At 38.5% G+C, this 22266-nt stretch overlaps 2 protein-coding genes across 2 annotated transcripts in view; both read right to left on the bottom strand.

The window, feature by feature from the left end:
- cunh8orf34 (chromosome unknown C8orf34 homolog) overlaps nt 1-17907 on the bottom strand; it is an 84773-nt gene extending 66866 nt beyond the window's left edge. Inside the window, exon 1 of the mRNA XM_007554571.2 lies at nt 17261-17907. Within this exon, the coding sequence (XP_007554633.1) occupies nt 17261-17329 (69 nt within the window). The 5' untranslated portion in view covers nt 17330-17907. The remainder of the gene's footprint in view (nt 1-17260) is intronic.
- Nucleotides 17908-19618: 1711 nt separating this feature from the next.
- Nucleotides 19619-22266, bottom strand: part of prex2 (phosphatidylinositol-3,4,5-trisphosphate-dependent Rac exchange factor 2) — a 94077-nt gene continuing 91429 nt past the window's right edge. Inside the window, exons 40-41 of the mRNA XM_007554569.2 lie at nt 21714-21781; nt 19619-20893 (exon numbers count right to left, since the gene is read on the bottom strand). Of these exons, the coding sequence (XP_007554631.1) occupies nt 20848-20893; nt 21714-21781 (114 nt within the window). The 3' untranslated portion in view covers nt 19619-20847. The remainder of the gene's footprint in view (nt 20894-21713; nt 21782-22266) is intronic.

Below are 22266 nucleotides of genomic sequence, written 5' to 3'. Positions count from 1 at the left end.
TTTTCACGCTGCACCGACTTTCTGTAATCAGCACAACCGATATCACTTGCAACCACATTCACGGTGCCTTGCAAACGAATCAATGCCCTGTCATCTTCTTCACATCATTTCACGCCACTGTAACTCTTTCATGCTTTCGTTATTTGGATTAGGTGATAGACCAACATGTACTTGAATAAAGTGCAAGAAAAATACTTCATATTTTTATTTGTGGCATGCATTTGTATTCAGCTCCCTGAGTCAACACTCTGAAGGTATACTTTAGGGCTTGTTTCCAGCAGCTTTACACATCAGAAATAGCTCAAGCTCAGCCGGCTCGGATGGAGAGCTTCAGGTAAACATCAAATTTCTTGTCACAGATTCTCAAATGAACTTGTGGATGTTGCTTTCAGAATAATGTGCAATTTTGCTCTCATCTAACCAGATCAACTTCCTCCCTGTGCTTAATATGTACAGTACATGGCTTGCTGCAAACGTTAAACAATGATACTTTTGGCTTTATGTCAACATTATTCTTTTTTTTTTTGCAGCTCCTCTGTAAAAAGGAATGATTTCTCAAGTGCGTGACTGACAGTAGCTCCCTCAAAACGTTCTCCCACAATCGCTGTGCCTCTCTGCTCGCCAAAAGCTTGGAATATTGTTTTATAGTCGAACCCTGCTTTCAGTGTCTCCACAATGTTATCCCTGGCTTGTCTGCTGCGTTCCTCGGTCTCTGTGATGTTGCTCGCTCACAAATGTTATGGAAAATCGCAGAAGACCTTTCCAAATCAGCTGTATTTACTCTGAGGTTGTACGATGTGCAGGTAGACTATTTGCTACTTCTGTAAACAGCAAAGGGTTACACTGGACTTTATGGGTACCGTATTCTTAAAAAAAAAAAAAAAGAAAAAAAAAGAAAAAAGGGCAGCATGCCACTTTTCTGATTTTTGCCAAGAAAATTGAAAACGTATTCATTGCTTCCACTTGAGATTCCTTAAATAAGTTGTGTCGGCCTTTAACATAAAATCTCTACAAACTACACTGAACTGTAAAGTTGCAAAACGTCAAAATGTGTTAAAGCTGTTAGGTTTTTAATATTCAGGCTGTAATGTTAAAGTTAACAGACATGCTCATTAAAATTAATAATTATGACTAATAAGTAAAAGCTGCCACAAAAGGAAGAACATTTTCAGAGTGCAGAAAAAAATGAATTCACACAGGGAGTCCCAGCGACAGGTGCTGGGGGAGGAGACCCCCCTCTCTCTCTGCAAGCTAATTAGAGGCTGATCAAAGTCACGATGGGAGCTCGTCACCAAATGAGCAATCATGTCCTAACTAATCACACCCAATGTCTGCACTACACCTCCTCATAGGCAGATTAACCTAGTCAATGCCAAGAACACTTCATAATACACAAGATATTATGCGAGTACAATAAAGAGACTGGTCAGAAATTTGCAGCCATTTTATGAACTCTGGTTTTTGTAAAGATGACCATCGGATTTGGACCGGCTCTGACTTTACTAATTATAATGCAAGATAAGTGAAACCTTCAAAAGGACCATTTCTGTCCTTCCTGCCATTAGTGCTAATTACTTGTGACAGCAAAGGCGACACCATGCTGTTGCATGGAAGACACTTTCAAGTTTCACCATTTCAAAACAAAAATGTTTAAAAAAGTTTGCATTTTAAAGCATGTTTAATATGCACTGTGCTAGCATTTAGCGACATCAGAGTTACTAGCGACGAACTCAGCGTTTGTGTATTCCTTACAGAATGAACATTCTTACTTCTTAGAGTTAAAGTATCATAAATCAATGATATTTTAAAATCTCAAAATAAAAACAGACTTTACTCCAATCTGCCTCCATGGCAGCTGAGTAAGAGTCTGGCTTTCACTCACTCTTTGCCTCAATGACAAACATATCTCTTACAACTCTGTGCTTACTTTGGCAACACCAGCACAGATTGTGAAAACAGCCAACAGTGTTCTTCCCTCAACAACAGAATCCGCACCGAAGAGTGCCGTCATGACAGCAAACTTGAGAGTGATGAAGCATGAAGCGCGTCCACTGACTGGAAAACGATCTGTAGTCCCCCCCCGCGCCCCAGACTTGATAAAGACAAACTCTTTTCCAGCAACTGTATAAGCAAAATTGTGCATTGTTAGGATATGAGAATGAACTCTGACCGTTTTGTCAGAGCAGCTGAGCAGAGCTTCTGCATTGAAGCAAAGAACCCATTAGTGGGCTGCAGTGAATTGGCAGTCCAATATGGCTTCAACAGCATGCGTGTGTGTGTGTGTGTGTGTGTGTGTGTGTGTGTGTGCGTGCATGTAAGAACCTCTGAGCACATGCTATATAGTAAACCATATCAAGTAGCTCTCTTAAGAGGCTGCATGCGTTTGCCCTTGCAGACATGTTTCCACATTTATATGTGTGTTTGTGTGTTTTAGGGGGTGGGAAGGGACAAAGCTGTATTGTAGCAAGCCTCGGCTGTGCTTTCGTGTGCTCAGAAAGCTAATCAAGTAATTGTTCAGGGGGACATTCCTGACCAAGCCCAACAGCTGTGACAGCAAACAGCATGTGAATGGACAAACGGGGGACGGAGCTGGCATGTTTCCCTCCAAGCTGCAGGTGCAGCTGTTTGAACAGAGGACACACACTCGCATTCCAGCAGAAGGTAAAGTCATGTGCATGCTCATCAGAGAGAAAAGGTAACATTCACAGCAAAAGTTTACGTTTAAAGAATAGATTATCTTTCTTCAAAAGATTATTTTTGTATTTTCCAATTGGTGCGCAAATGCATACAGGTATAATTGGAGTGCATGATGCACGGTGGATAGCAAAACAGATGGGCATATCCCAGGGATTGTCAGAAAATGGCAGCTCTTCTGGATATATCTGTAGCCTGCTGGTAAAACATCCTCATGCATGGGGCTTGTTGGGTGGTGTCTCAAGCTGATGGCTAACTTGGGGGATACAATTTATCTTTAGCGTTTAATACTGTGAGGCTGTCTCCAAGCCAACAAATTAAGATGATGGTCTAACAATGAATAGTTTAATGTAACTACAGGAGTGCCTATCCTGAAAATTACCTGCTGATTCAACTTTTCATTTGTTACAAATGTCAGGCGTGTATTCCATGCAGAGCACAACTAAACACAAAAAAGTGGAATCTAAAGTACATGTGCCCGAGTCCAGTCCTTGAGAGCTATCCTTCTGCAGATTTTAGATGATTGCCTTCCCCAACACACCTCAATCAAATGGCTGAATTCCCTCAGAATTTTCTCTTTTTTTTTCCTGTCAAGTTTATTTTTATACCATGACTGACATATTTGATTAGAGACCACTTAAGAAATTGAATAATATCGCAGAAACAAACTTTGACCTATAGAATCCTTAGAACTAGTGCAATTATGTATTTTTTAGGTCAAGTGGTAGTTCTTGTAGAAAAGGAGACACTCAACTTGTTGCCCCCAACCTCTACTATTGAAGATTGTCAAAACACAATTTCTTGAAACTTCCCGGTTAGCAGTCGCTAAAGGTAGCGTTCATAAATAGGGACACTTCATCTTAGCAGGGTCAGCAAAACGGATTTAATATTCTGGAGAATGAAACGTATCTATAGAGACAAGCAACGATTTTCTTCTGAAATTGAAAAAAAAAAAGAAAAAAGACTGCAACAGAGACAAGGAACAGCAGCACTAATTGGTCCAGTGGTATCTAGTCTTCCCCTTTCTGCACACATTTACCGAACAGACAGGCAACACAATCTCACCCTATTGCTTTCTAAAGTAATTATGCGTTTCATATAACATGACTCTTGTTTATTATAGACACATTTGGCTAAGATTTCCACATGAAGCCAGAGTTTAATCTTATATACTATGAAATTTGATATTTTCAGCAGAACAATCATGTGTTTCAATGGGCAAAGAGGATCGTCTCAGACTCTCACTATGCACCAGGGGCCTTTGAGAAAGCTAAAGGTGACATTAGCAAGCCAGAAATGCAGTCCATATCTGGTACAGATCTGATGCCGGAGCAGATATCCGCATGCCTAAGGAAGTTTCGCTGGGTCCCAGTAATTGACAATCTGTCAGCTAGCCAAGAAACAAACTGTGTCCTTGGAAGCTATCAAGGACTTCCTCCGAGAACAGTGAGAGTCATGATACTCTCACTGATACTGCCCGCTGCCCTGCAGTTTAAACAAAGACAAGGAAAGTGGAAGCAAGTTGAAAAGGAGTAGGGAGCAAACGGGGAAAGGCAGACTGAAGGACAGAAGACTGGTACAACAAAAATAAATCAAGAAAATCTCTACTTTAACCGTTATGAGACGTGCTAGACAAAACATCTGTTTAAATATTAATAGGGTTACATGTTACATCGATAAGTTATTGAGATTTTGAATTTTTGAGTAAAATTGGGACTTGCTGTTTTTAGTACTTCAATCCTCCAAGAAAGAGGTGTCAAAAATAACCTGTCATCTGTTTCGTGCCGAGTTAAAAATCTTCACAATTAGAGGGGAAAAAAAACCTTTAGAAATATCTTAAGAAAAGCACTTGTATAGCTTATGCTTTTTTTTTTTTTTAACTGAAGGAAATAAATTTAATTTATTGATAGCGGGAGTCGTCTCCATTTTCTTCTAGTGTCATATTTTTAAAGTTGCACACTTAGTTCCCCACAAACCTTACACACTTGTTCTGGTATAAAACAAAGCTATATACGTGTTTGATACATTTGCGTACCAAACTGACAGGGCTGTATGAGATATTTTTGGTACAAATGTGTAACATTACATCACTACTAAACACACAATCCTAGATCCTTACAGAGTGCATTAAATTTCCCCGTTGTTTTACTGGCCAGTCTAACGGGTGTAAAAAAATTATCTTTATAATTATTTAGAAAATAAAGATTTAAGTGTTATGTTGCAGAATCCTGAAAATGGACCCGTTTCAATAAATCATTAAAGGCCTTAATCAATGACATTAGTCCTTATAATAAGTGCAAGTAAAGTTCTCACCAGAATTTTGTCGGTGCATTTACAATGTTCCATATTTGTAAGATGCCATCTGTGACACATTTGTAACCCCTAACAAAAACAAAACTTTTTGTCCGGCATAATTTCTCCACAAATTGTCCTTGAGTAAAAATGTAAAAAAATAAAAAGAAACATTAATGCAGCAAGAGCTCATCTCTGGAGGGCAACTTGTCACCTGGATGACAGGCCGCCGTCTGCCATTTGTTCTCGTTCTCCATCTTAATAAAATTTGGGAATACAAAGTCGTCCCACAGGTTCCAGTGACGTCTGTGTTTCTGTATAATGTGTGCCACGTCAACTGAACATGGAAAAGAGAGGGTAGCAGATAGAACAATGGACAGAAAGAGATACAGAAGGATGCCGCTGGATAACATCCAGACTATATGTAAACAAGCAGAAGAGATAATGCAGAAAATAAGAGCAGTGGAGGGTCAGATATTGATCTTTGGCTTTTTATATTTAACATTTTTCTGACTTCTATGTTCTAGATCAGAGTCAGAAATATGGGTCAAGAAATGCATACCTTACAAAATCCTTTTCCCCTCCCTCAAAATATTTATTTTCAGACTGGGCAAGATCAGTAAAACTTAAAACTACTTTATGACAGTCCATACGGATTTGAAGCAAACTAGTCTCAAACATTAGTATAAAACGATTTCATAGAAGGAGAAACATTTCCTCTTGACATGAAGAAATTCACACATTGGATATTTCTTAATCTAAAAATATATGCAACTGGATCCAGGTAAATACATAAAAAAATAAGAAAAATCAACAGAAACAAAAACAAGTCTTCTAGAATAATGTTTTTGTTTTTTTTTGGACAGACGGGAGTAAGATGTAAGTGGACACAAGAACAGAGGAGATGGGGCCTAAACCAAATACACCATTCTGGGAAAAGAACCTGGAGGTGAAAGTGTCATGGTTTAAGTGCTGTTTTGATGCATTAAGACCCGGCACAGCACTTGGACAACCCATTTGTGGTGGGAAACTGAGTGTGTGTTTTAAGAGTCCAGTTAAAATAAACTTGGTAGGAGTCAATTCAAACTCAAAGGGATTGTTTTTGCAAAGTGCAGGGATTTATTGGGACAGTGATAACAGGTGCATCACTTGTGCACAGAAGGATATTTGTATTGTTTGTGGTGCACTATGTTTTATGTATTGTGTGGAATTTGGTAAACTAATTTGTTAATCTAATAAATCCTAGGCTGGTAGGATTAAGTAAGTGTAACCTTTCCCTTATTCCTTTGAGGATGGATGTTGTACAATAAAATATCAAGTTATGCTCCATGGATAACTGAGAATTAAAGCTACTTCCAGTTTTAGTCATATTTACATGTGAATGGAAAAAAAACAAAAAGGCACAGCAATACAACAGTGGTTTTCTGGCCTCCCTCTTGAGTACGTCTCGCTAGAAGAGCAACAGAAAATCCTCAGATTATTTCTGAGTTTTCAGTGATTAAAGCACAATACCTTGAACTATACTCTGAGGCGGCGGTCTTTTTAACTCGTTGCCCTGCTTGTCATTCTCTCTGCTGTAATGGAGTAAAGTGTCCCTCACATTTCCCATGACCATCAATAAAAGAAGCATTCCTGCACACAGCATTTTTTTTTTTTCCTGAGTGCTCTGCTTTTTTGTGTGGCTGCATCCAGACAAGAAAAAGAATAAAAAAATAAATTAATAAAAAATGCTGAGCTTTTCGAAAAGAACTGCCGCCGCCACTTTTCAGGCAACCAATAGCACGAGCAGAACTTTATCATCCCGGTGACAGCTGCACATGATTGGTGGAGAAGCTTGTGCCGCCTGTGTCTCCATATACTGAGATGTAAAATATATCTGGCATGAATTGTCAAGGAAAAAAAAAAAAAAAAAAAAAAATCTGTCAAAGCACATAAGCCAGACAATAGATGCTGCGTGTGTGCTTTTCATCTCCAAAAGCATTGCAGGCTTGTTTGTTTTTAGTTTTTGAAGATAAGAGGCTTGATGCCTCCAAGCTCCCCTGACAGCACTTTTATGACAGAGAAGAAAGAAAAAAATATATCCTTACCACATTATCTGCATTATATGATACATTAGTAATCATTATCCTGTCTCTTTTACTTAGCAGTTTTATGTATACAAGCAGACTATCTTTCTTTTCCAGTTACTTTTTTGCAACAGTATGGTTTTAAAATCAGAACAATACCAACCATAATCCCACCTAAAAAATGATGAAGCAAGCTTTTTTGAGACTTCCTACCCTTTTTTTGTTTGTTTGTTTGTTTCCTCAAGGCTGTTCATGGTTTTTAAATCTGTACTTTACTCCTTCAAGTTTATCCCAGTGTCTGGAAGCTTCTTATTAATAATTATGAAGTGACTTAGACAACCATTTCTTATAGGTATGTTTCAAAAGAGGAAAGATAAGAGAAGAGGCCATTCAAAAAGGCAGAGAAGTTGTAATCTACAAGTCAAAAATTAAGATTTTTTTCTCTCTCTCCTAAACTCACCCACAGTTATAATTAGGACTAGATTTAAAAAAAAGTTTAAGAGAACTGGAGCTGCAACAAAAATCCCACCACAAGCTTGCAGACAGCGGTGAGGTAAGTGAGGGAACATTTACCCAACCAATAAGAGAACTGCATCAGAAAGCTTTTTTTTAAAGACATTCCCACAGGACAGAAAGCAGAAACAATTTTCATTCATTTGCGATTTATTTGCTTGCTCATCCTTTAAGCTAAACATTTTTGAATCATGTTCCCTGGAAAAAAGTTTGCTGGAATGCACTTGTATGCACTGTAATTAAAATGTATATACATGGACAGTTTCACTCCTTTCAATCGCGGGGTGCAAGGAAACCAACAAGGTTTTGCGTATAACATGATCTTCTCTCCAACTCAAGCAGCTTGACTATCAGTGACTCTCAGCAGTCAGCCATCAGGTTCCTTGGGCTGTAATTGGACATGATAACTTGATTAGCATGCACTGAAGCTGCTGTACTCTCCTTAGCTTTCCTTCTGCTCTCCTCACACACACACACGGGCAAACAAAAACACAGACTAGTTCCTTTCTCCGGTACGTTCCACGCTCCGAGTCTCCCACAGATCGCCCTTCACTCATCGTTTGACTGTCTGATCCGACGAGGTACGACGTTTTTCCCTCCTCATTCTTTCCAGCAGCCCCACAGGATGAACCTGGCCTTGGGCTGTTTTCAACTGCACGCCTGTCTGGTAGTAATTACAGAAACTACGCCTGAAGGGGGAGCTGTGTTAACCCATGCGAGACCACACTTCTGTCATATCACACTGGAGAGCATCACAAAGGTCATCAATACAAGTGTTTTCTGAATTGTCTTCAACTGTTTTCTTGAAGCTTGCAGAGACAGCAAGACTGAAAATAGTTTTATGCCACATCACAGAAGTTTATATGAACCTTTATATGCAGTTTAGAAGGTTTTGAGTTTTCGGGAAAAAAAACATTTTTTTTTTAGTTTTCAAATTTAAATGTATCTAAGCTTCTCTATTAGGTTTGATCCTCCCATATTGAAAGCTGTTTAATCAAAAATCTTGAGTGGTAAACAGGAAGTAGTTCAATGCTGAAAGTTCTAGGTCAAAATTACATTTCAATAATTGCAACCTTGGACAATCATTTTAGTCTCACATTGTGAACATGTTTTTGCGATTTTGCTTTCATTCGTTAGGATTTTTAATATTATGGTGTAGATCTGGAAGTGGTTTTTACCTGATTTCATCTAAACAGTAGATTAGTTTCATTTGAAGCGTTGTTCAAGAGCTACGTGGTTTCACATAAAGGAAAAACGAGCTCAAAACTATTAGCCTTCCGCTGAAGGGCTTTACAGGTGATGTTAAGTCATTTTGTGTTGACATGACACATTTTGTGAAATACAACAAAGCATGTAAACAAGAAAGCAAAATATCCTTTATAAAGCACAGGAAAAACTTATACCAAAGTGCATACATAGTCATCATATGCATACCCTTGCCACTTGCTTTTAATCCTAAATACTTGAGATAAAGATTGTTGAAAGTAAAATATTGAAGTCTCTGCCTTTCCCATTGATTCCAAGCTGAAAGTCTGCATGAGGCTGCACTAGTTGTGGTCAGTCAACAGGGCGAGTCGGCACAAAATCTGTCGAGTGTGAGAGGAGGTGAAGACTGGAGTCTGCAAATGTGTGAGGGGAACAGACCAGAGCTGACCTCAGTCACAGTCAAACAACATTTTTAAGGCTGATCTGGGTGCAGCTGGGTAGTTTGAACTGATCGTCGACCAAGCTGTAAGTGTGTGTCGTCGACAGCCAATAAAAGAGACTGCAGCATGGTGGCATCATCTGCAAGCCTACTTAGTTGTTTTCAACTTTATTAGCAATTATATAATAATATGAGTCTAAATGAAATTGGGTATTATACAAACTAACACTATGCAGTGATAGCTAATTCTAAGAATATATTCAAGCACCATCAGGTGTGTTGGCTCCTTCAAAGTGTTGCCCTCATGAGATTTTAATGCACTCAGTTTTCTTTAGTCGGTCTAAAAGAAATAAAACCAGTCTGATCCCTCACCAGGTTCAGTTAAGTGTGTGATGCACATTAATTCAGTTGTGAAACAAAACAGTCTTTTAGTGTGAACATCTGCTCCTTTAAAAAGCTGTGCAATGTGTCTCTAACTGGAGTCAGTTCAAGAGTTTGAAGCACAAGTGAAAGTCATGCCTCAAGCCTTTAGAGAGAATATCTAAAACAACATTTGAGTTTTTAATCTGGAAGCAAAGATGTTGTGAAACTTGGTGAGGAGAAGAAACGCTATTAATATTTATACTTCAATTCTTACACGGCATTGACTGGTTGAGAGGCAGCGTTTCCATGATTTTCACTTTTATTCTGGAAGTATAACTTGCTCCAGAGCAGTTTAGGTTTCCCAAATAAGTTAGAGATACGCAAGATATGAATCAAGTCTTGAACTGAACCTTAATTTGCTTTTCATTTATTCTGCTTCATTGTACAGTGGGTCCCCATCTCATGAGGATTTCTCCATGTTACCCTTTTGTTTAAATCCTCGTTCTGTTTCATCTCATTTCCTCCAACACGAACCACATTGATGAACTTTATTTAAAATGTTATCTTGCCACTATGGAGACTGAAATGCAGTTGCAGTGGCTTGGATGTCTGTCAGAGAAGTGCACTCAAGGTAAACAAGCTGCAGCAATTACTCTGGGAAAGACTGATGGTTGTCTCAAGTGCTTTCCACTTACAACCACAAAACTGTAGGATGATGGACCCCAAGTTGTTTGGAAATAACCCTAACATTGTACCTGGAGTGATAAGCAGCATAAGCTGTTCTCCTTGGAAACGCAAACACACATTTTAACGGTCCAGATTAGCCTGTGATTTCTTTTACCATTACAGTGCCTCCTAAATATGCTAATAATTAGCTAATAATGTGCATTTGATGAGAAGCACACGCCTGCCACTTCATCTCTCGATATTATCAAGAAAGATTTATGTTACAATAAATTCTTTGTAGTTTCTTCATTTTGGCTCTGATTTGGTCAAACAAATAATGTTATCATATTACTTGGTGTGCTGCCTTTATTGCAGCAGACATAACGGCGCAATGTACAATCTAAGATTAAACACTTTTTTTTATTTAAGTGACAAACTAATTTCCATTTAAATGAAACGCAGTGATCAGAAATGTCTCTTTTTTACAGAAAATGAGTAATCAATATAGTACCAAGACCGTCTTTAAGATGAAACTTAAGCTACTTAAAAGCCACAGAAACACACACATAGCATGTTATTTCCAACTATTTTTGTGCCATAAACTCACCTTTCTACATCAGTCGAGACAAGCTAAAAACACCTCTCATTGTGCCGTATACAAGAGGCTTTGCTATCCGCAGCGTCTTGCAAAACTATCCACGCTCACTGGACCTCTTCGCATTCTGTCAAGCTGCAAAGCTATAGGGTACTCTATAGAAATTTTCTTCAAAGGTCAAGCACAGGTAGTGAATAATATGTCACTGTAGAAAGAAAACCATTACAAGTCAATTTCTCCCAAATTCAGACACTACAAACATATGGACGAAGGCGAGACCACGATCCAGCATTTTGGCCTTAAAACGTTAAAAACATGACAAGACCTTTAAATAAACACAGTATACACGGTGGCGTAAGCTTTAAAAGTTAATGGGAAGATTGATGGAACTATGTACAAGGCAATCCTGGGGGAAAATCTGTTAAAAGCTGCAAAAGATCCAAGACTGGGGCAGAGATTCTTCCTTCAGCAGGGCAATAACCCCAAAGCTATAGAGCTACAGCTGATTGATAGAGTAAAGCATATTCAGTTGTGGGAATACAAAGACCAGACCTAAATCCAAATCAGAATCTGTGGCAAAAAAAAAAAAATTAAAGAGATGTTCACAGACACTTCCCTGTTCACAAAAATGTAGTACTAATAAAATGCATTACAGTTTGTGATCGCACAAGTTTCCAAAGAGAGACGATAACTACAAAACGTGACAGTAGATTCACAATCAGCAAAGGTTGAGTAAGCAAATGAAAAGACTTGTTTTATAGTTCAACTCCATCTCTCCTCATCCGGGTATATTCACGTGTAAAACACTCCCATCTGTTTTAACCAGGACCAGATAAATTGTGGTACACTGTTACCTCATCATAAGCAATTGTGTCTCATTTACATTAATTATCAGAGCTGACAAGGGGGCATGTAGAGCAATATTGTATTGCAAAGTATGTCATTCTGAATTTGTCTTCTTGTGTTTTCTGCAATAATGGATTTCTAAGCAAATAAAAAAAAATCCCTCTCCTTTAAATATCTACATTTATTCCTAAACTGTCTTGCTGCATTTCTTGGTCTTTATGATGTTCAAGTAATTTCTGAACTGGATTTTATTTTAGAGGCATCAGAGAAAAAAGTGAGTTCATTACAAACTGTATGACTGTCAGGATGCTCTTGTGAAAGAGATCTTTGATCACAAAGACTTTTTCTTTTAATCCCGTTTAAATAAAGGGTGAAGAAGAACAAAACCATGCTTTTATCTGTTTTTTGATCTTAAACTTTGAAAGTCATGGATGACTTCATTAAATTTCACTATTGCTCAATAATCTCTGTTGGTTCATCACAGAAAATCACAATAAAATCCATTAAAGTTTGAATATTTTCAAAGAAACTGAACAGCAGTAATAGCACAGTTTTTTTAAAATATTTTTATAAACATTTTTGTTAGAGTCAGAATCGTGACAAAAGGAAGATGAACTCAATATTAGGTGGGCGATTAAGATACGTTTGACTTGTACGTGTTTCTTATGCGTTTCCTCCTGGACGTCTTCAGATCACTGAAGGCACATTAAAAGAACATGACTGCAGAACAAGTTCAGAAAGAGCTTTTCCACATGAATGGCTACCGTGTTCACTAAAAGAAAACCAATACAAAGAGGCAAGCTCATTACAGGGTTCTATAAGGAGCAACACAAGTGACTGAAAAAAATAAATAAATGAGTGTAGAGTTCATACTAATTTTCCAAGTTCTGGTATTAGAACATAATCACTAAAATCCACTTTCTGACTGATATAAGTAACAAAAGAACAGCATATAATAAGATAGTTAATCAGCCCAACACTGTATTCAATCCATCAACCCCCCACTGTTTACCAGCAGCAACTTTACATTGCTTCTGGACTTAAAGGGCAGATCTCATCAGGGAGCAACATGAGGACCGGTTTAACACCGTGTGTGACAAAGGTAAAGACCACTTTATTTCCGCCTTCTCCCATCCTGTATATATATATATATATATATACACATCCTGATCTATTTACTAAAGCTAAAGGGGGACTATGATCCAAAATTCACGTTTTGGCCCATTTTTGCACTTGATTGATTTGAGTCTGTACTGCTTCTGGAAAACCATCCAGCCATTTTCTGGCAATGGGTTAATGGTTTTTGTTGTCTGGAAAATGNAGGCGGCGCTCATTAAGATCAGAGGGAGGTGGCAGACGCGGCGACGTATGGAGAGGGGGACGGTGCGGACGTGGGCAGGAGGCGGCGCGCAGCTAGACGGGAGGCTTATATTAGCCGACCCCCCTGAAACCCCCGATACGTCTTACAATCGGGGAAACACGGTATATATATATAAATGTAAATGTTGCAGAAATGCTCATTAACGAACAAGAATTGCCAATTTGTGATCCAGACTTGCACATTGTTAAAGAACCATAGAAAAGCAGACAGTTTACCTTTTTTTTTTTATTTCACTACTCCTATATAAACAACTTTCAAAAACAGTCATTCTAGACACATGCGCCACAGAACAGCAACAGTCACACGGCACTGAAACTGTGTTCAAACTGAATATCAATTTACATAAACGTGTTGCAATGACTTGGTGTGCAATTACTCTGGTTATTATGAAAGGCTGCTTGAGTCTCGGAACAAATTCAGTCAGTGTTGACTCAGCTTGCTATCTTTGCAAAGCAACCATTTCATTAGTGAGGCAAAATAAATAAATAAATAAATAAATAAATAAATAATTAAATTCTCTGGCAAATCATAAGCTGCATCTCATCTAAGTGTGTAAATGAACCTTCACTCACTGGTTAATACTGCAGCTATGTGTCAAGTATAAGAGGTCTGTGTCTCAGAGAAGAGAGAGAAATGGACCAAAGAAATTGATTTGATGTAAAAAATAAAACAAATAAATAAATAAATACTAAAAAGTGTTGTGTGGGTAAACACTCGAGAGGCAACATTTTAAAGAAAGAAAGAAAAGCACACGAGTGTTGTAATTTCTAAGCTGTGAAGTATGCAACACCTTAATACAAAATTAATTAGCAGTAAGTTGAACAGATAGAACAAGACCAACACAAGGCACCAAAAGCATTAAGTAACAAAGTGGGACATGTTTACAAGAATAACCAAGAACTCTGTTTCACAATCACAAAAAAAAAAATACTGAGTAATAATTTATTAAAACTTCTACAGAAAGAGCCAAAAAAAAAAAGCAAATGTGGTATAAAACACCCAATACAGCAGTGTTTTAGCTAATTTTTATGCTCATTAATAAACTAAATGTGCAACCCAAGTTGTCTGATTTTTGCAGGAAGTGGTTTAAAGAATGATAAAAAAAAAAGATAATGGTTTTATTATTATTGAAAAAGTTTTTTTTTTTTTTTTACAAATTTTATATGAAGTTAATCATTTTCTATCTTAGTCTAGAACAGGATCTCCAACTCCAGTTCTGGAGAGCTACTATCCTGCAATGTTCAGACGCATTGCTGCTCCAACACGCCTGAATCAAACGGCCCTCCTCAGCATGTTGCCAAGCAGAGACCTGGTGACAAGTCATGTATTTGATTCAGGGACGGATCTAAGAACCTTAGTGTAGTAGCTCCATATGTAGCCTTCATCTATGCTTAGCAACGTGAACATAACGTTTACATTAGAGTTATTTAATTAACGGTGCTACTTATTTATTATAGTGGGCTTGGGGAGTTGTTTACGCATTTATATTTTGCAAGATGCAAGTGTGCGAGCACTGGTGTCACTTTTACCTCTTATGCACTTTATTTGGAAATCTGCTACTACCACTGAGTGTTGTACTCCAAACACAATTTCATTGCCTTTTTTTGACAATGACAATAAACTTTGAATCTTGGCAAAAGTGACTCCTTGTTTCAGAGAGCTTTGCGCATTCAGATGCCCATTAAACAACAGATGTACCTAAATCTGGCTTTGAAAAGCACAAATGTTAAAATACATTCATAAGAAAAATTGCTGGCAAAACTGTGGCCCACAAATTACTGCATCAATGTTTAGAACTACATGGTATTTTCTCAATGTCTACCACATTTTCAGACAAACCTTTTTTTGTCTTAAACAGGCCCCCTTTTCATCATTACCTCTGCTGCACTGAGTCCCAACATCTGATGAGAGAACATTATAAGGAGAACACCGTTCTCCCCTGGATTCTTCCAGTCAAGAAATGTTTCTCCATAGCTGAATGCGCGATAATGGATTTTCTTTGGGACAACAATAGAACGGGCCGAGGTTTTTCAAGCGCAACAGCGGGGCAGCGACTATATCATTTTCTCATGAGAAGAGCAAAAGACCCAGGAGACTTTTCAAACGTCCTCCCTTTGCTTCACCTCGGCTGTCGGTTCCCCCCGGAAATCTGGACACTACAAAGCGGCTTTTAAAATAAACAACAGAGGCTTGATCCATATCGTTGTTGGTCTGACTGAAAAGTCTGTTTGGAAAGTTAAAAACGGACTGTAACACACACAGAAACACACACAGCGGCACAATTGCGAGGTTTCACCTTTGTGCTTTGCTTTAATCATCTCGAATTGTCAGATAAAGGAGAGCTAATTTAGCAGCGCTCAAAACAAACACAAACATGAGAAAGCAACGGAGCAGGGGGAGACGGGTGAAAGAGCAACACCGAGCGAGAAAAAAAACAAACAAGCAGAGCACACACAGAGCCCTATCATTGTGCAGTTTAGCCTCATCAACTGCTCCAGACTCCAGATTTACTGTCCTCACTGTTGGGTGGACTCCATATTAGGGAAGAGTCTCTGTCCAGAGTGCTGAAATAAATTAAAAAAGAAAAAAAAAGCCTTCCTACTGCTCTTGAGATTCATTTTAATGCACACCATGTTCGTCTTTGTCTTTGTGTGTTCTGTTGAACAGAAATGAGACATCGCCATATTGGGGGGAAAAAAAAAAGTTAGATTAACATAAAGATAATATGCGCAGGTCAGCGCTCTATTTGCATGTCCAAGTGATTCCTGTAATGCAGCCCATTAACTGATATGAGGCCAGCAAATGATCCAGCAGGCAAAGGTGGTCTAAGCCTCTGATGGTTTGCTTAGATGTCACCCAGGTAACTCCTTATGAGAACTGATCTCATGGCTCTCATGGATCTCAAAGTCAGCACTCGTAGGCAACCCCGCTTTGAACCAAGTAGCTCTAGGAGCAGCAACCACACCTGTACACGTTTTGCTTCATTAACAAATTAAAGAAAGAAACCAAGGAGAGTAGCACGCGTTTATATTCAGACCCCTTTACTGACATAAAATGCAGACCACGCAGCTGCCCTTACGTTTGTGAAATGTCACCTAATCAGTAAATAGAGTTCATGTGTGTGATTTAACCTCGGCATCAATCCAGCTGCTCTGCGAAGGATTTCTAGAGAAAATTAATGAATAATCAGCAGACCGATGAACACATCTGACAGGACATCCACAAATTTCACCTTAGGGTCAGAATGGTGAGAAGAAAGCCATTATTGAAAAAAAAAAAAAGATTTCTTCTTGCATTTTATGCAGGGCACGCAGCATGCGAAAGGAGGCGCTCTGGTCAGATAAGACTTAAATGTTCACTGGGGTTAGAGGTGGGGTGGAGTTGCCTATGTGCAAGGCCTAATGTGTGGTGGAAAAAGAGCACGTCAAACAAATAGACTGCAGAGTTTCACTTCCCAGTAAGAAAATGTTGCTAGTTCTATGAGAGATTGTTTTAGATCAAAGTATGTGTTCAGTGCAGACCTAAAAAAAACACATAAAATATCTTGCTTAATTAACAATCATTTTCAGATGAAGTGGTGGAGACGTACTCCAGAAAACTAACAGCTGTAACTACAGCAAAAATGACGGTTGTATGTAGCGACAAAGAAAAACTGAATATCAATGCACAACTTCTGGTTTTTTATTTAATATAAACCTGCAACTTTTTTTTCCCCATAATTGTGTTGACTCCACAAAATAAAATGAAAATAAAATACACTGAACTACGTCATAACATGACAAATGGTGGGAAAGTTCAAAGGACATGATACTTTTGCAAGGCAGTGTACATGACAGGAGCCCTAGTTTTAGGTGCTGCACCAAGATCATCAGTGGCCACCATCTGGGCGCCCATCTTTAAAAAAAACTTTCTGGACCGCCCCTGGCTTCTGAAATACATGACACTGTAACAGGGGGTAAAATTATGGAGATGTAGATGCAAACACAGCCGGCAGTGTTCTTTAACTGGCTGCCGGTGCGCAGTGGGACGTCTTGCACGTAGAGGTGCGGGAGAAGGCTACCCGGTTCCTTATTCCACAGCAGCTCTTATCAAGTGACATTACACGATATCTGTGTTCAGGAGCGGCATAATATTAAATGTTTGGTGCAAAGCAGCCCTAAAACGTGACGGGCAATAAACTTCAGAGTTGGTGCACTCACCTCAAAGAGTGGTCCGATTTTATTCCTCTCCAGATAAGACTGAATTCTTGACTGTTGCGGGGACGCCATGAAGAAACTGTTGTCGCCTCCCGCTCAGGAGCTTTTAGCAGAATGAAATCAGGAGGGGAGCCGGTGGAGTCATTCGTCCTTCAGGGGAGCCGTCTCGGCGTCTGAAACTGAGGTTGTGAAGATTGAACTGTCCTCCCGGTTGGGATAAGGTAAGTTCAGACGGGATTTGCGTTAAAAAAGGCGGCGCTGACACCGGGCGAGCATCGTGGAGAGGCGAGGAAAGTCAGCCCCGGGACCTTCCCCTGCGTGTCGCCTCGCTGACTCTCTCTTTGTCGGTGGCTCCTCTGAGGAAGCCAGCGGCTCCGCAGCTCTGTGACAGATTACAAATCTTCCGCTCACTGGCTGCTGGAGTTGCCGCCGCCACTCCCATTTCGTTATCCGCCTCTCTTAATAGTACCTGCTTCGGTTTTTGCCAATAAGCGCATTGTTGCTATACGAAACAACCACCCATATTAGATTATTACAGGATGGTTTGGATTGTTTTTAATCAGGGGATATATGGGGAGGTTGTAAAGAGTCATCATCTTACCCCCACCATCCTATCTCAGTTAACTTTTTTGTTGTTGTTGAAAATACATTCAAAACTAGAATCAGGAAGTCCATCTTTTTCATGAACCCCCTCTCTACCACACCTGAATCAAATGGATGGATAAATAACAGGCCTTCATAAATATGTTGACAAGGGAATTTAGCCATCAGGTGTGTTGGACAAGAGATGCACCCAAAGGTAGCAGGACAGTAGCACTTGGACATTGGTCTAAATGAAGAAAAGGTCACTGTAGCGCTCGATTCTAAGGACACATTCACATAGCAAGCAAATGCAATCCAATGTACAACCTATGTTACAGCTTAGCAGGCTCTAGTGGAATTTATTAGAAATTTGTCAGACAGGAAGCGGGTCGTGAGAGAGGTGGAGGACATGAAACAAAGGTCACTGGGCTGCGTTGAGGACTAAGGCCTCCATACATGTCATACTTTAACCCTGCGCCAACGCCACGCCTTTTTCATTCTAATTTGAGGAGCCTAATTCCACATTTTTCGCCCACTGAAAAAAAAAAATCAGATCTGTTCCACTTTCATATGTGGCACTAATTCGAATGTGTATCCAATAGTTTTCAAAGTTTTTGCAGTCAGAACGATTACATTGCATTTTATCTGACTTAAGTGAGTGAAGAGAGACGCGTCATAATACTGCCCCAGGAAGCAGACACACCAAATGAAGATTTAAACAACCATCACTCAACATACTTCTCTACAGAAGTTGTTTCCACAAAAACGTCATCGCCATTAGTTGTGCTTTCTTCTTATTACGTTCCTTCATCTTATGTTTTTCTGACAACATTGTCAGGTCCCATTGCTCAACAACTTTAAAACTACATAAGAAAATATATAATAGAAAAGTTTACTTCTTTTAATCTATAGTTGAAATTGTGTCTTTACTTCTTACTGTTAAAAATGCTCATTTTTTTTGGGACTTTTGAATATATTTTCCCCATTAGAGAAATAAAACACTTCAAAAGCACTTAAAAAAATTAGTAAAGGATTGGAAAAGAAGAATTCAGGGGTCCCAGTGGGAATCTCACTTCTTCCACAAGAACAAAAACACACACATTTATGTTGTGGTTATCAGCTTTAATAGATTTGAAAAAGTGTGAATGAAATATGCATAAAAATCCTTCATTTTTATTTTTTATATTACTCATACAGTTGAATATAGAAACACTATTACAGCTTATTGATAGGTTTTTAACATCTCTTTTTGCTTGCATAGGAGTGAGCTACATCCAATTAAAAGTAAGACAGATGGTTTAATCCTGAGTACTGTCTGTATGAAAAACATGATGCTGTTAATGTGTTGCATGAACATTTGCACTCTGATTTGTAAGTACTGGGAGATACTGATGTCTCGCCGAGTCTCAACGTGCACGCAACTCAAACAGACTTTGAAATTCAGTAAGAAACAGCAAAATAACACTGTCAGCAGGTTTAGCTGACGAGGCATTTTAACATCATGTCACAAACACGAGTTTTTTTTAAAGCAATTCAGAAATAACTGATGCAGCAAGTATAACACGAACAGAACAGGACAGATAAGGTTATGATTTAAGCAAAATGAATGTCATTTTTCATACTGTAAGCTTCTAATCAACATCTTCTTAACAGTGGCTTGAAAAAGTTTAACATTTTTAAAAAATTTGTGACTTTGCAAATATAAATCTTAATATTTTATTTTCTATGGTGGACCAACAAGGAAAAAAAAGTGATGTGAAAGGCATGTTTTTTTCTCTCTTTTTTTTTTTTACATTTATTACAAATAAAAATGGAAAAAGTCCATTTTTGTTCACCCTTTGTAATCAGGTGCCTCTAAAAAACGTCCAGTTAAACCAAAACATCATGCAATTAGAAAAATATGCACAAGCTGAAAGCAGAGTAGGAGCTAAAACTACATCTTAAGTTCTGAACGGAGCTCAATGTTAAATTCCAAATCTGAAAATGAAAATATGGCAGAAATATAAGCTCAACAAGACATGGCCTCTACCTAAGCTGTCATCCCAGGCAAAGACAGCATTAATAAGTACATCACTAAATACAGCAGTGAATGGTGCTGGCAGCAGCATGTTGTTGGGGTGACTTTCCCAAGCAGGAATAGAAAAACCTAGATGGAACTGAAAATAAAATAATCATAGAAGAAAGGCTCTTAATGCTGCAAAGACTTGAAAACATGGCAAATATTTCCAAAACATTGAGACCTCAATTAACAGGCTTGGATCGAAGCATATTCATTTGTTCATATGACCCAAGTCCCAAATCAAATTGGCCTAAATCAAATTGGGAATCTTTGGCAAAACCTAAAAAAAACTGATGTTAACAGACAGTCTCCATCCAATCTGACTTAGCTCAACCTTTTTAGCATGAGAGAATGGGCTAGAATTTCAGCTCCTAGATCTGCAAAGCTGGCAAAAACATTCCAAAAATAAAAACATCAAAAATGCTCCAACTGCTGTAAAATGTCATTCCACTATGCATTTGCCCTCTGAACTTTTCAGATTTTTATTTGGAAAAAAAAAAATCAACATTAAAAAGTATATTTTCTTTCCAAAATTCTGTTACTTTCTGTTCGTCTTAATACATTGATGTGATGAAAAGTGATGAAGTTAAAGGGCTGTAAATACTTTTGCATGGCAGTGTAACGATGTGATTCAAACGAGTATGAAATTAAAATATCTTCCACAAAAAACTTATGAAACAGTTACATGATGGGATTTTATGACCCCTTTTGCTTTCTCATTCAGATCAAATATCTTTTTCGATACATAAAAAAACAAACAATATTTGTATAAAGTACAACAATCACAATATAAAACATTAAAATACTATTTAAAACTTTATTTACATTATAGGCAGCTGGAGTGGACACATACAAGGCACTATCTTCAACTAGATTAACATACTGGTGGAGGGAGAAGTTTGATTGCTGAACCTGCAGAATGTTTCAGCATGTTCTTCGATGCATTGTATTATGGATCTCCATCTGGGGGAGGAGGCTGGCACAGCTTGTACAACCTGATCAGAGAAACACATATAGGACGTGACACACCATTACATTCAGCATGCAGCACTGTACGGCGTTCAAACACGAGCGAAAAGAGCAAGCAGCGATCTGCTGATTGGTTTCACGTCTGTGGGCCGAGCAGCTGCAGGGATTAAAAGCATTTCATAGATCCATGCATTCCAATGTCACCCTCTGTAGTTTTATTAATCACCTGAGCAGCTTTACATCTTACGACTAATGTCACATTATCACAAGATGAGCCAATCTGAGCAGGAATGTTCAAATGATTTATGAAGCACAATCGTGTTTTCAGGTAACCATCTCAACTGAAGAAAATATGACAGAAATGCACAGAGGGTGCAGCAATTTTGGTCTACGAAAACACATGTAAAACATCCCGCATGCTGCTACTTAGCTGTGCTCATAAATTTTGACTAAAAGGTTCAAAAGGGCTGATTGTCTCCACAGCGTTTGTTGTAGCTAAATGGCTGAGACACTCAAGCAGGAGCTGATGATTGTACCCACCTCCGACTGAATGTATATAGCTGGTAGCTTCAGGCATAAACTGTTTCCCTCGCAAAGAGTCTATAGGATGGATTTTAAATTTTTGGAAAAAAATGAAATCCCAATATTTTTTTTATTTTTATTTTTTTTTTTTATGATAGAGCAACAAAGAAAAGCGAATAACTGGGTAATTTAGGTTTTGTGGATGTTCACGTCTACACAGTTCCGACACTACTCTAATCTGAGTCACATTTAACATATACATCAAGGATATAAAATACTGATTTTTATGGACATGATGGTGCATGGATGAACATATGTTTTTACCTTGGAACTGATGATGGCGTTCGATCTCTCACTCCCAGATTTTTGGCAGAATTCTGAACTCTTGCACCCTGAAAGAAAACAGACATGCACCAAGTTTCATTGCATCACCAACCAGCGTTGACTGGAGAGGAGAAGTTACAAAAAAAAAAAAAAAAAACTTCACAATAAACTAAAGAATTTTGTTCCCTCCGAAAGTTGAACACGCGTTGGCACACAGCTTTGAATTATTGAATAACACCTTTTTTCTCTATTTCTATGTGCTGCATCTCCAGAAATAAATTATTTGTATAAACAGGAATTGCAACAAAGTTATACGCTCTTGTATATTTTACCGGTTCAGCTGCTAATCGGTGCGCAAGCTCCTTTCGGCTTTTGTTGTTCAACAGATATAAAACCAGAGATTGTTAGAATGTGTTGAGCTTGCAGTGCAGCTTTTAATGGACACCACTTTGCCTAATGCACATCGCTAGCACTAGTTTCTTTTAAGTGAGAAGCTTTTTCCCTGGTGAGGCTGCTTATTACAGGCTGGACTGTCAGAACAGCAAGGAAAAGT

Source organism: Poecilia formosa, unplaced genomic scaffold, assembly GCF_000485575.1.
Source record: "Poecilia formosa unplaced genomic scaffold, Poecilia_formosa-5.1.2 Scaffold64, whole genome shotgun sequence".
In the NCBI taxonomy this organism is placed as follows: domain Eukaryota; kingdom Metazoa; phylum Chordata; class Actinopteri; order Cyprinodontiformes; family Poeciliidae; genus Poecilia; species Poecilia formosa.
This window is presented reverse-complemented; position numbering and strand designations above follow the sequence as displayed.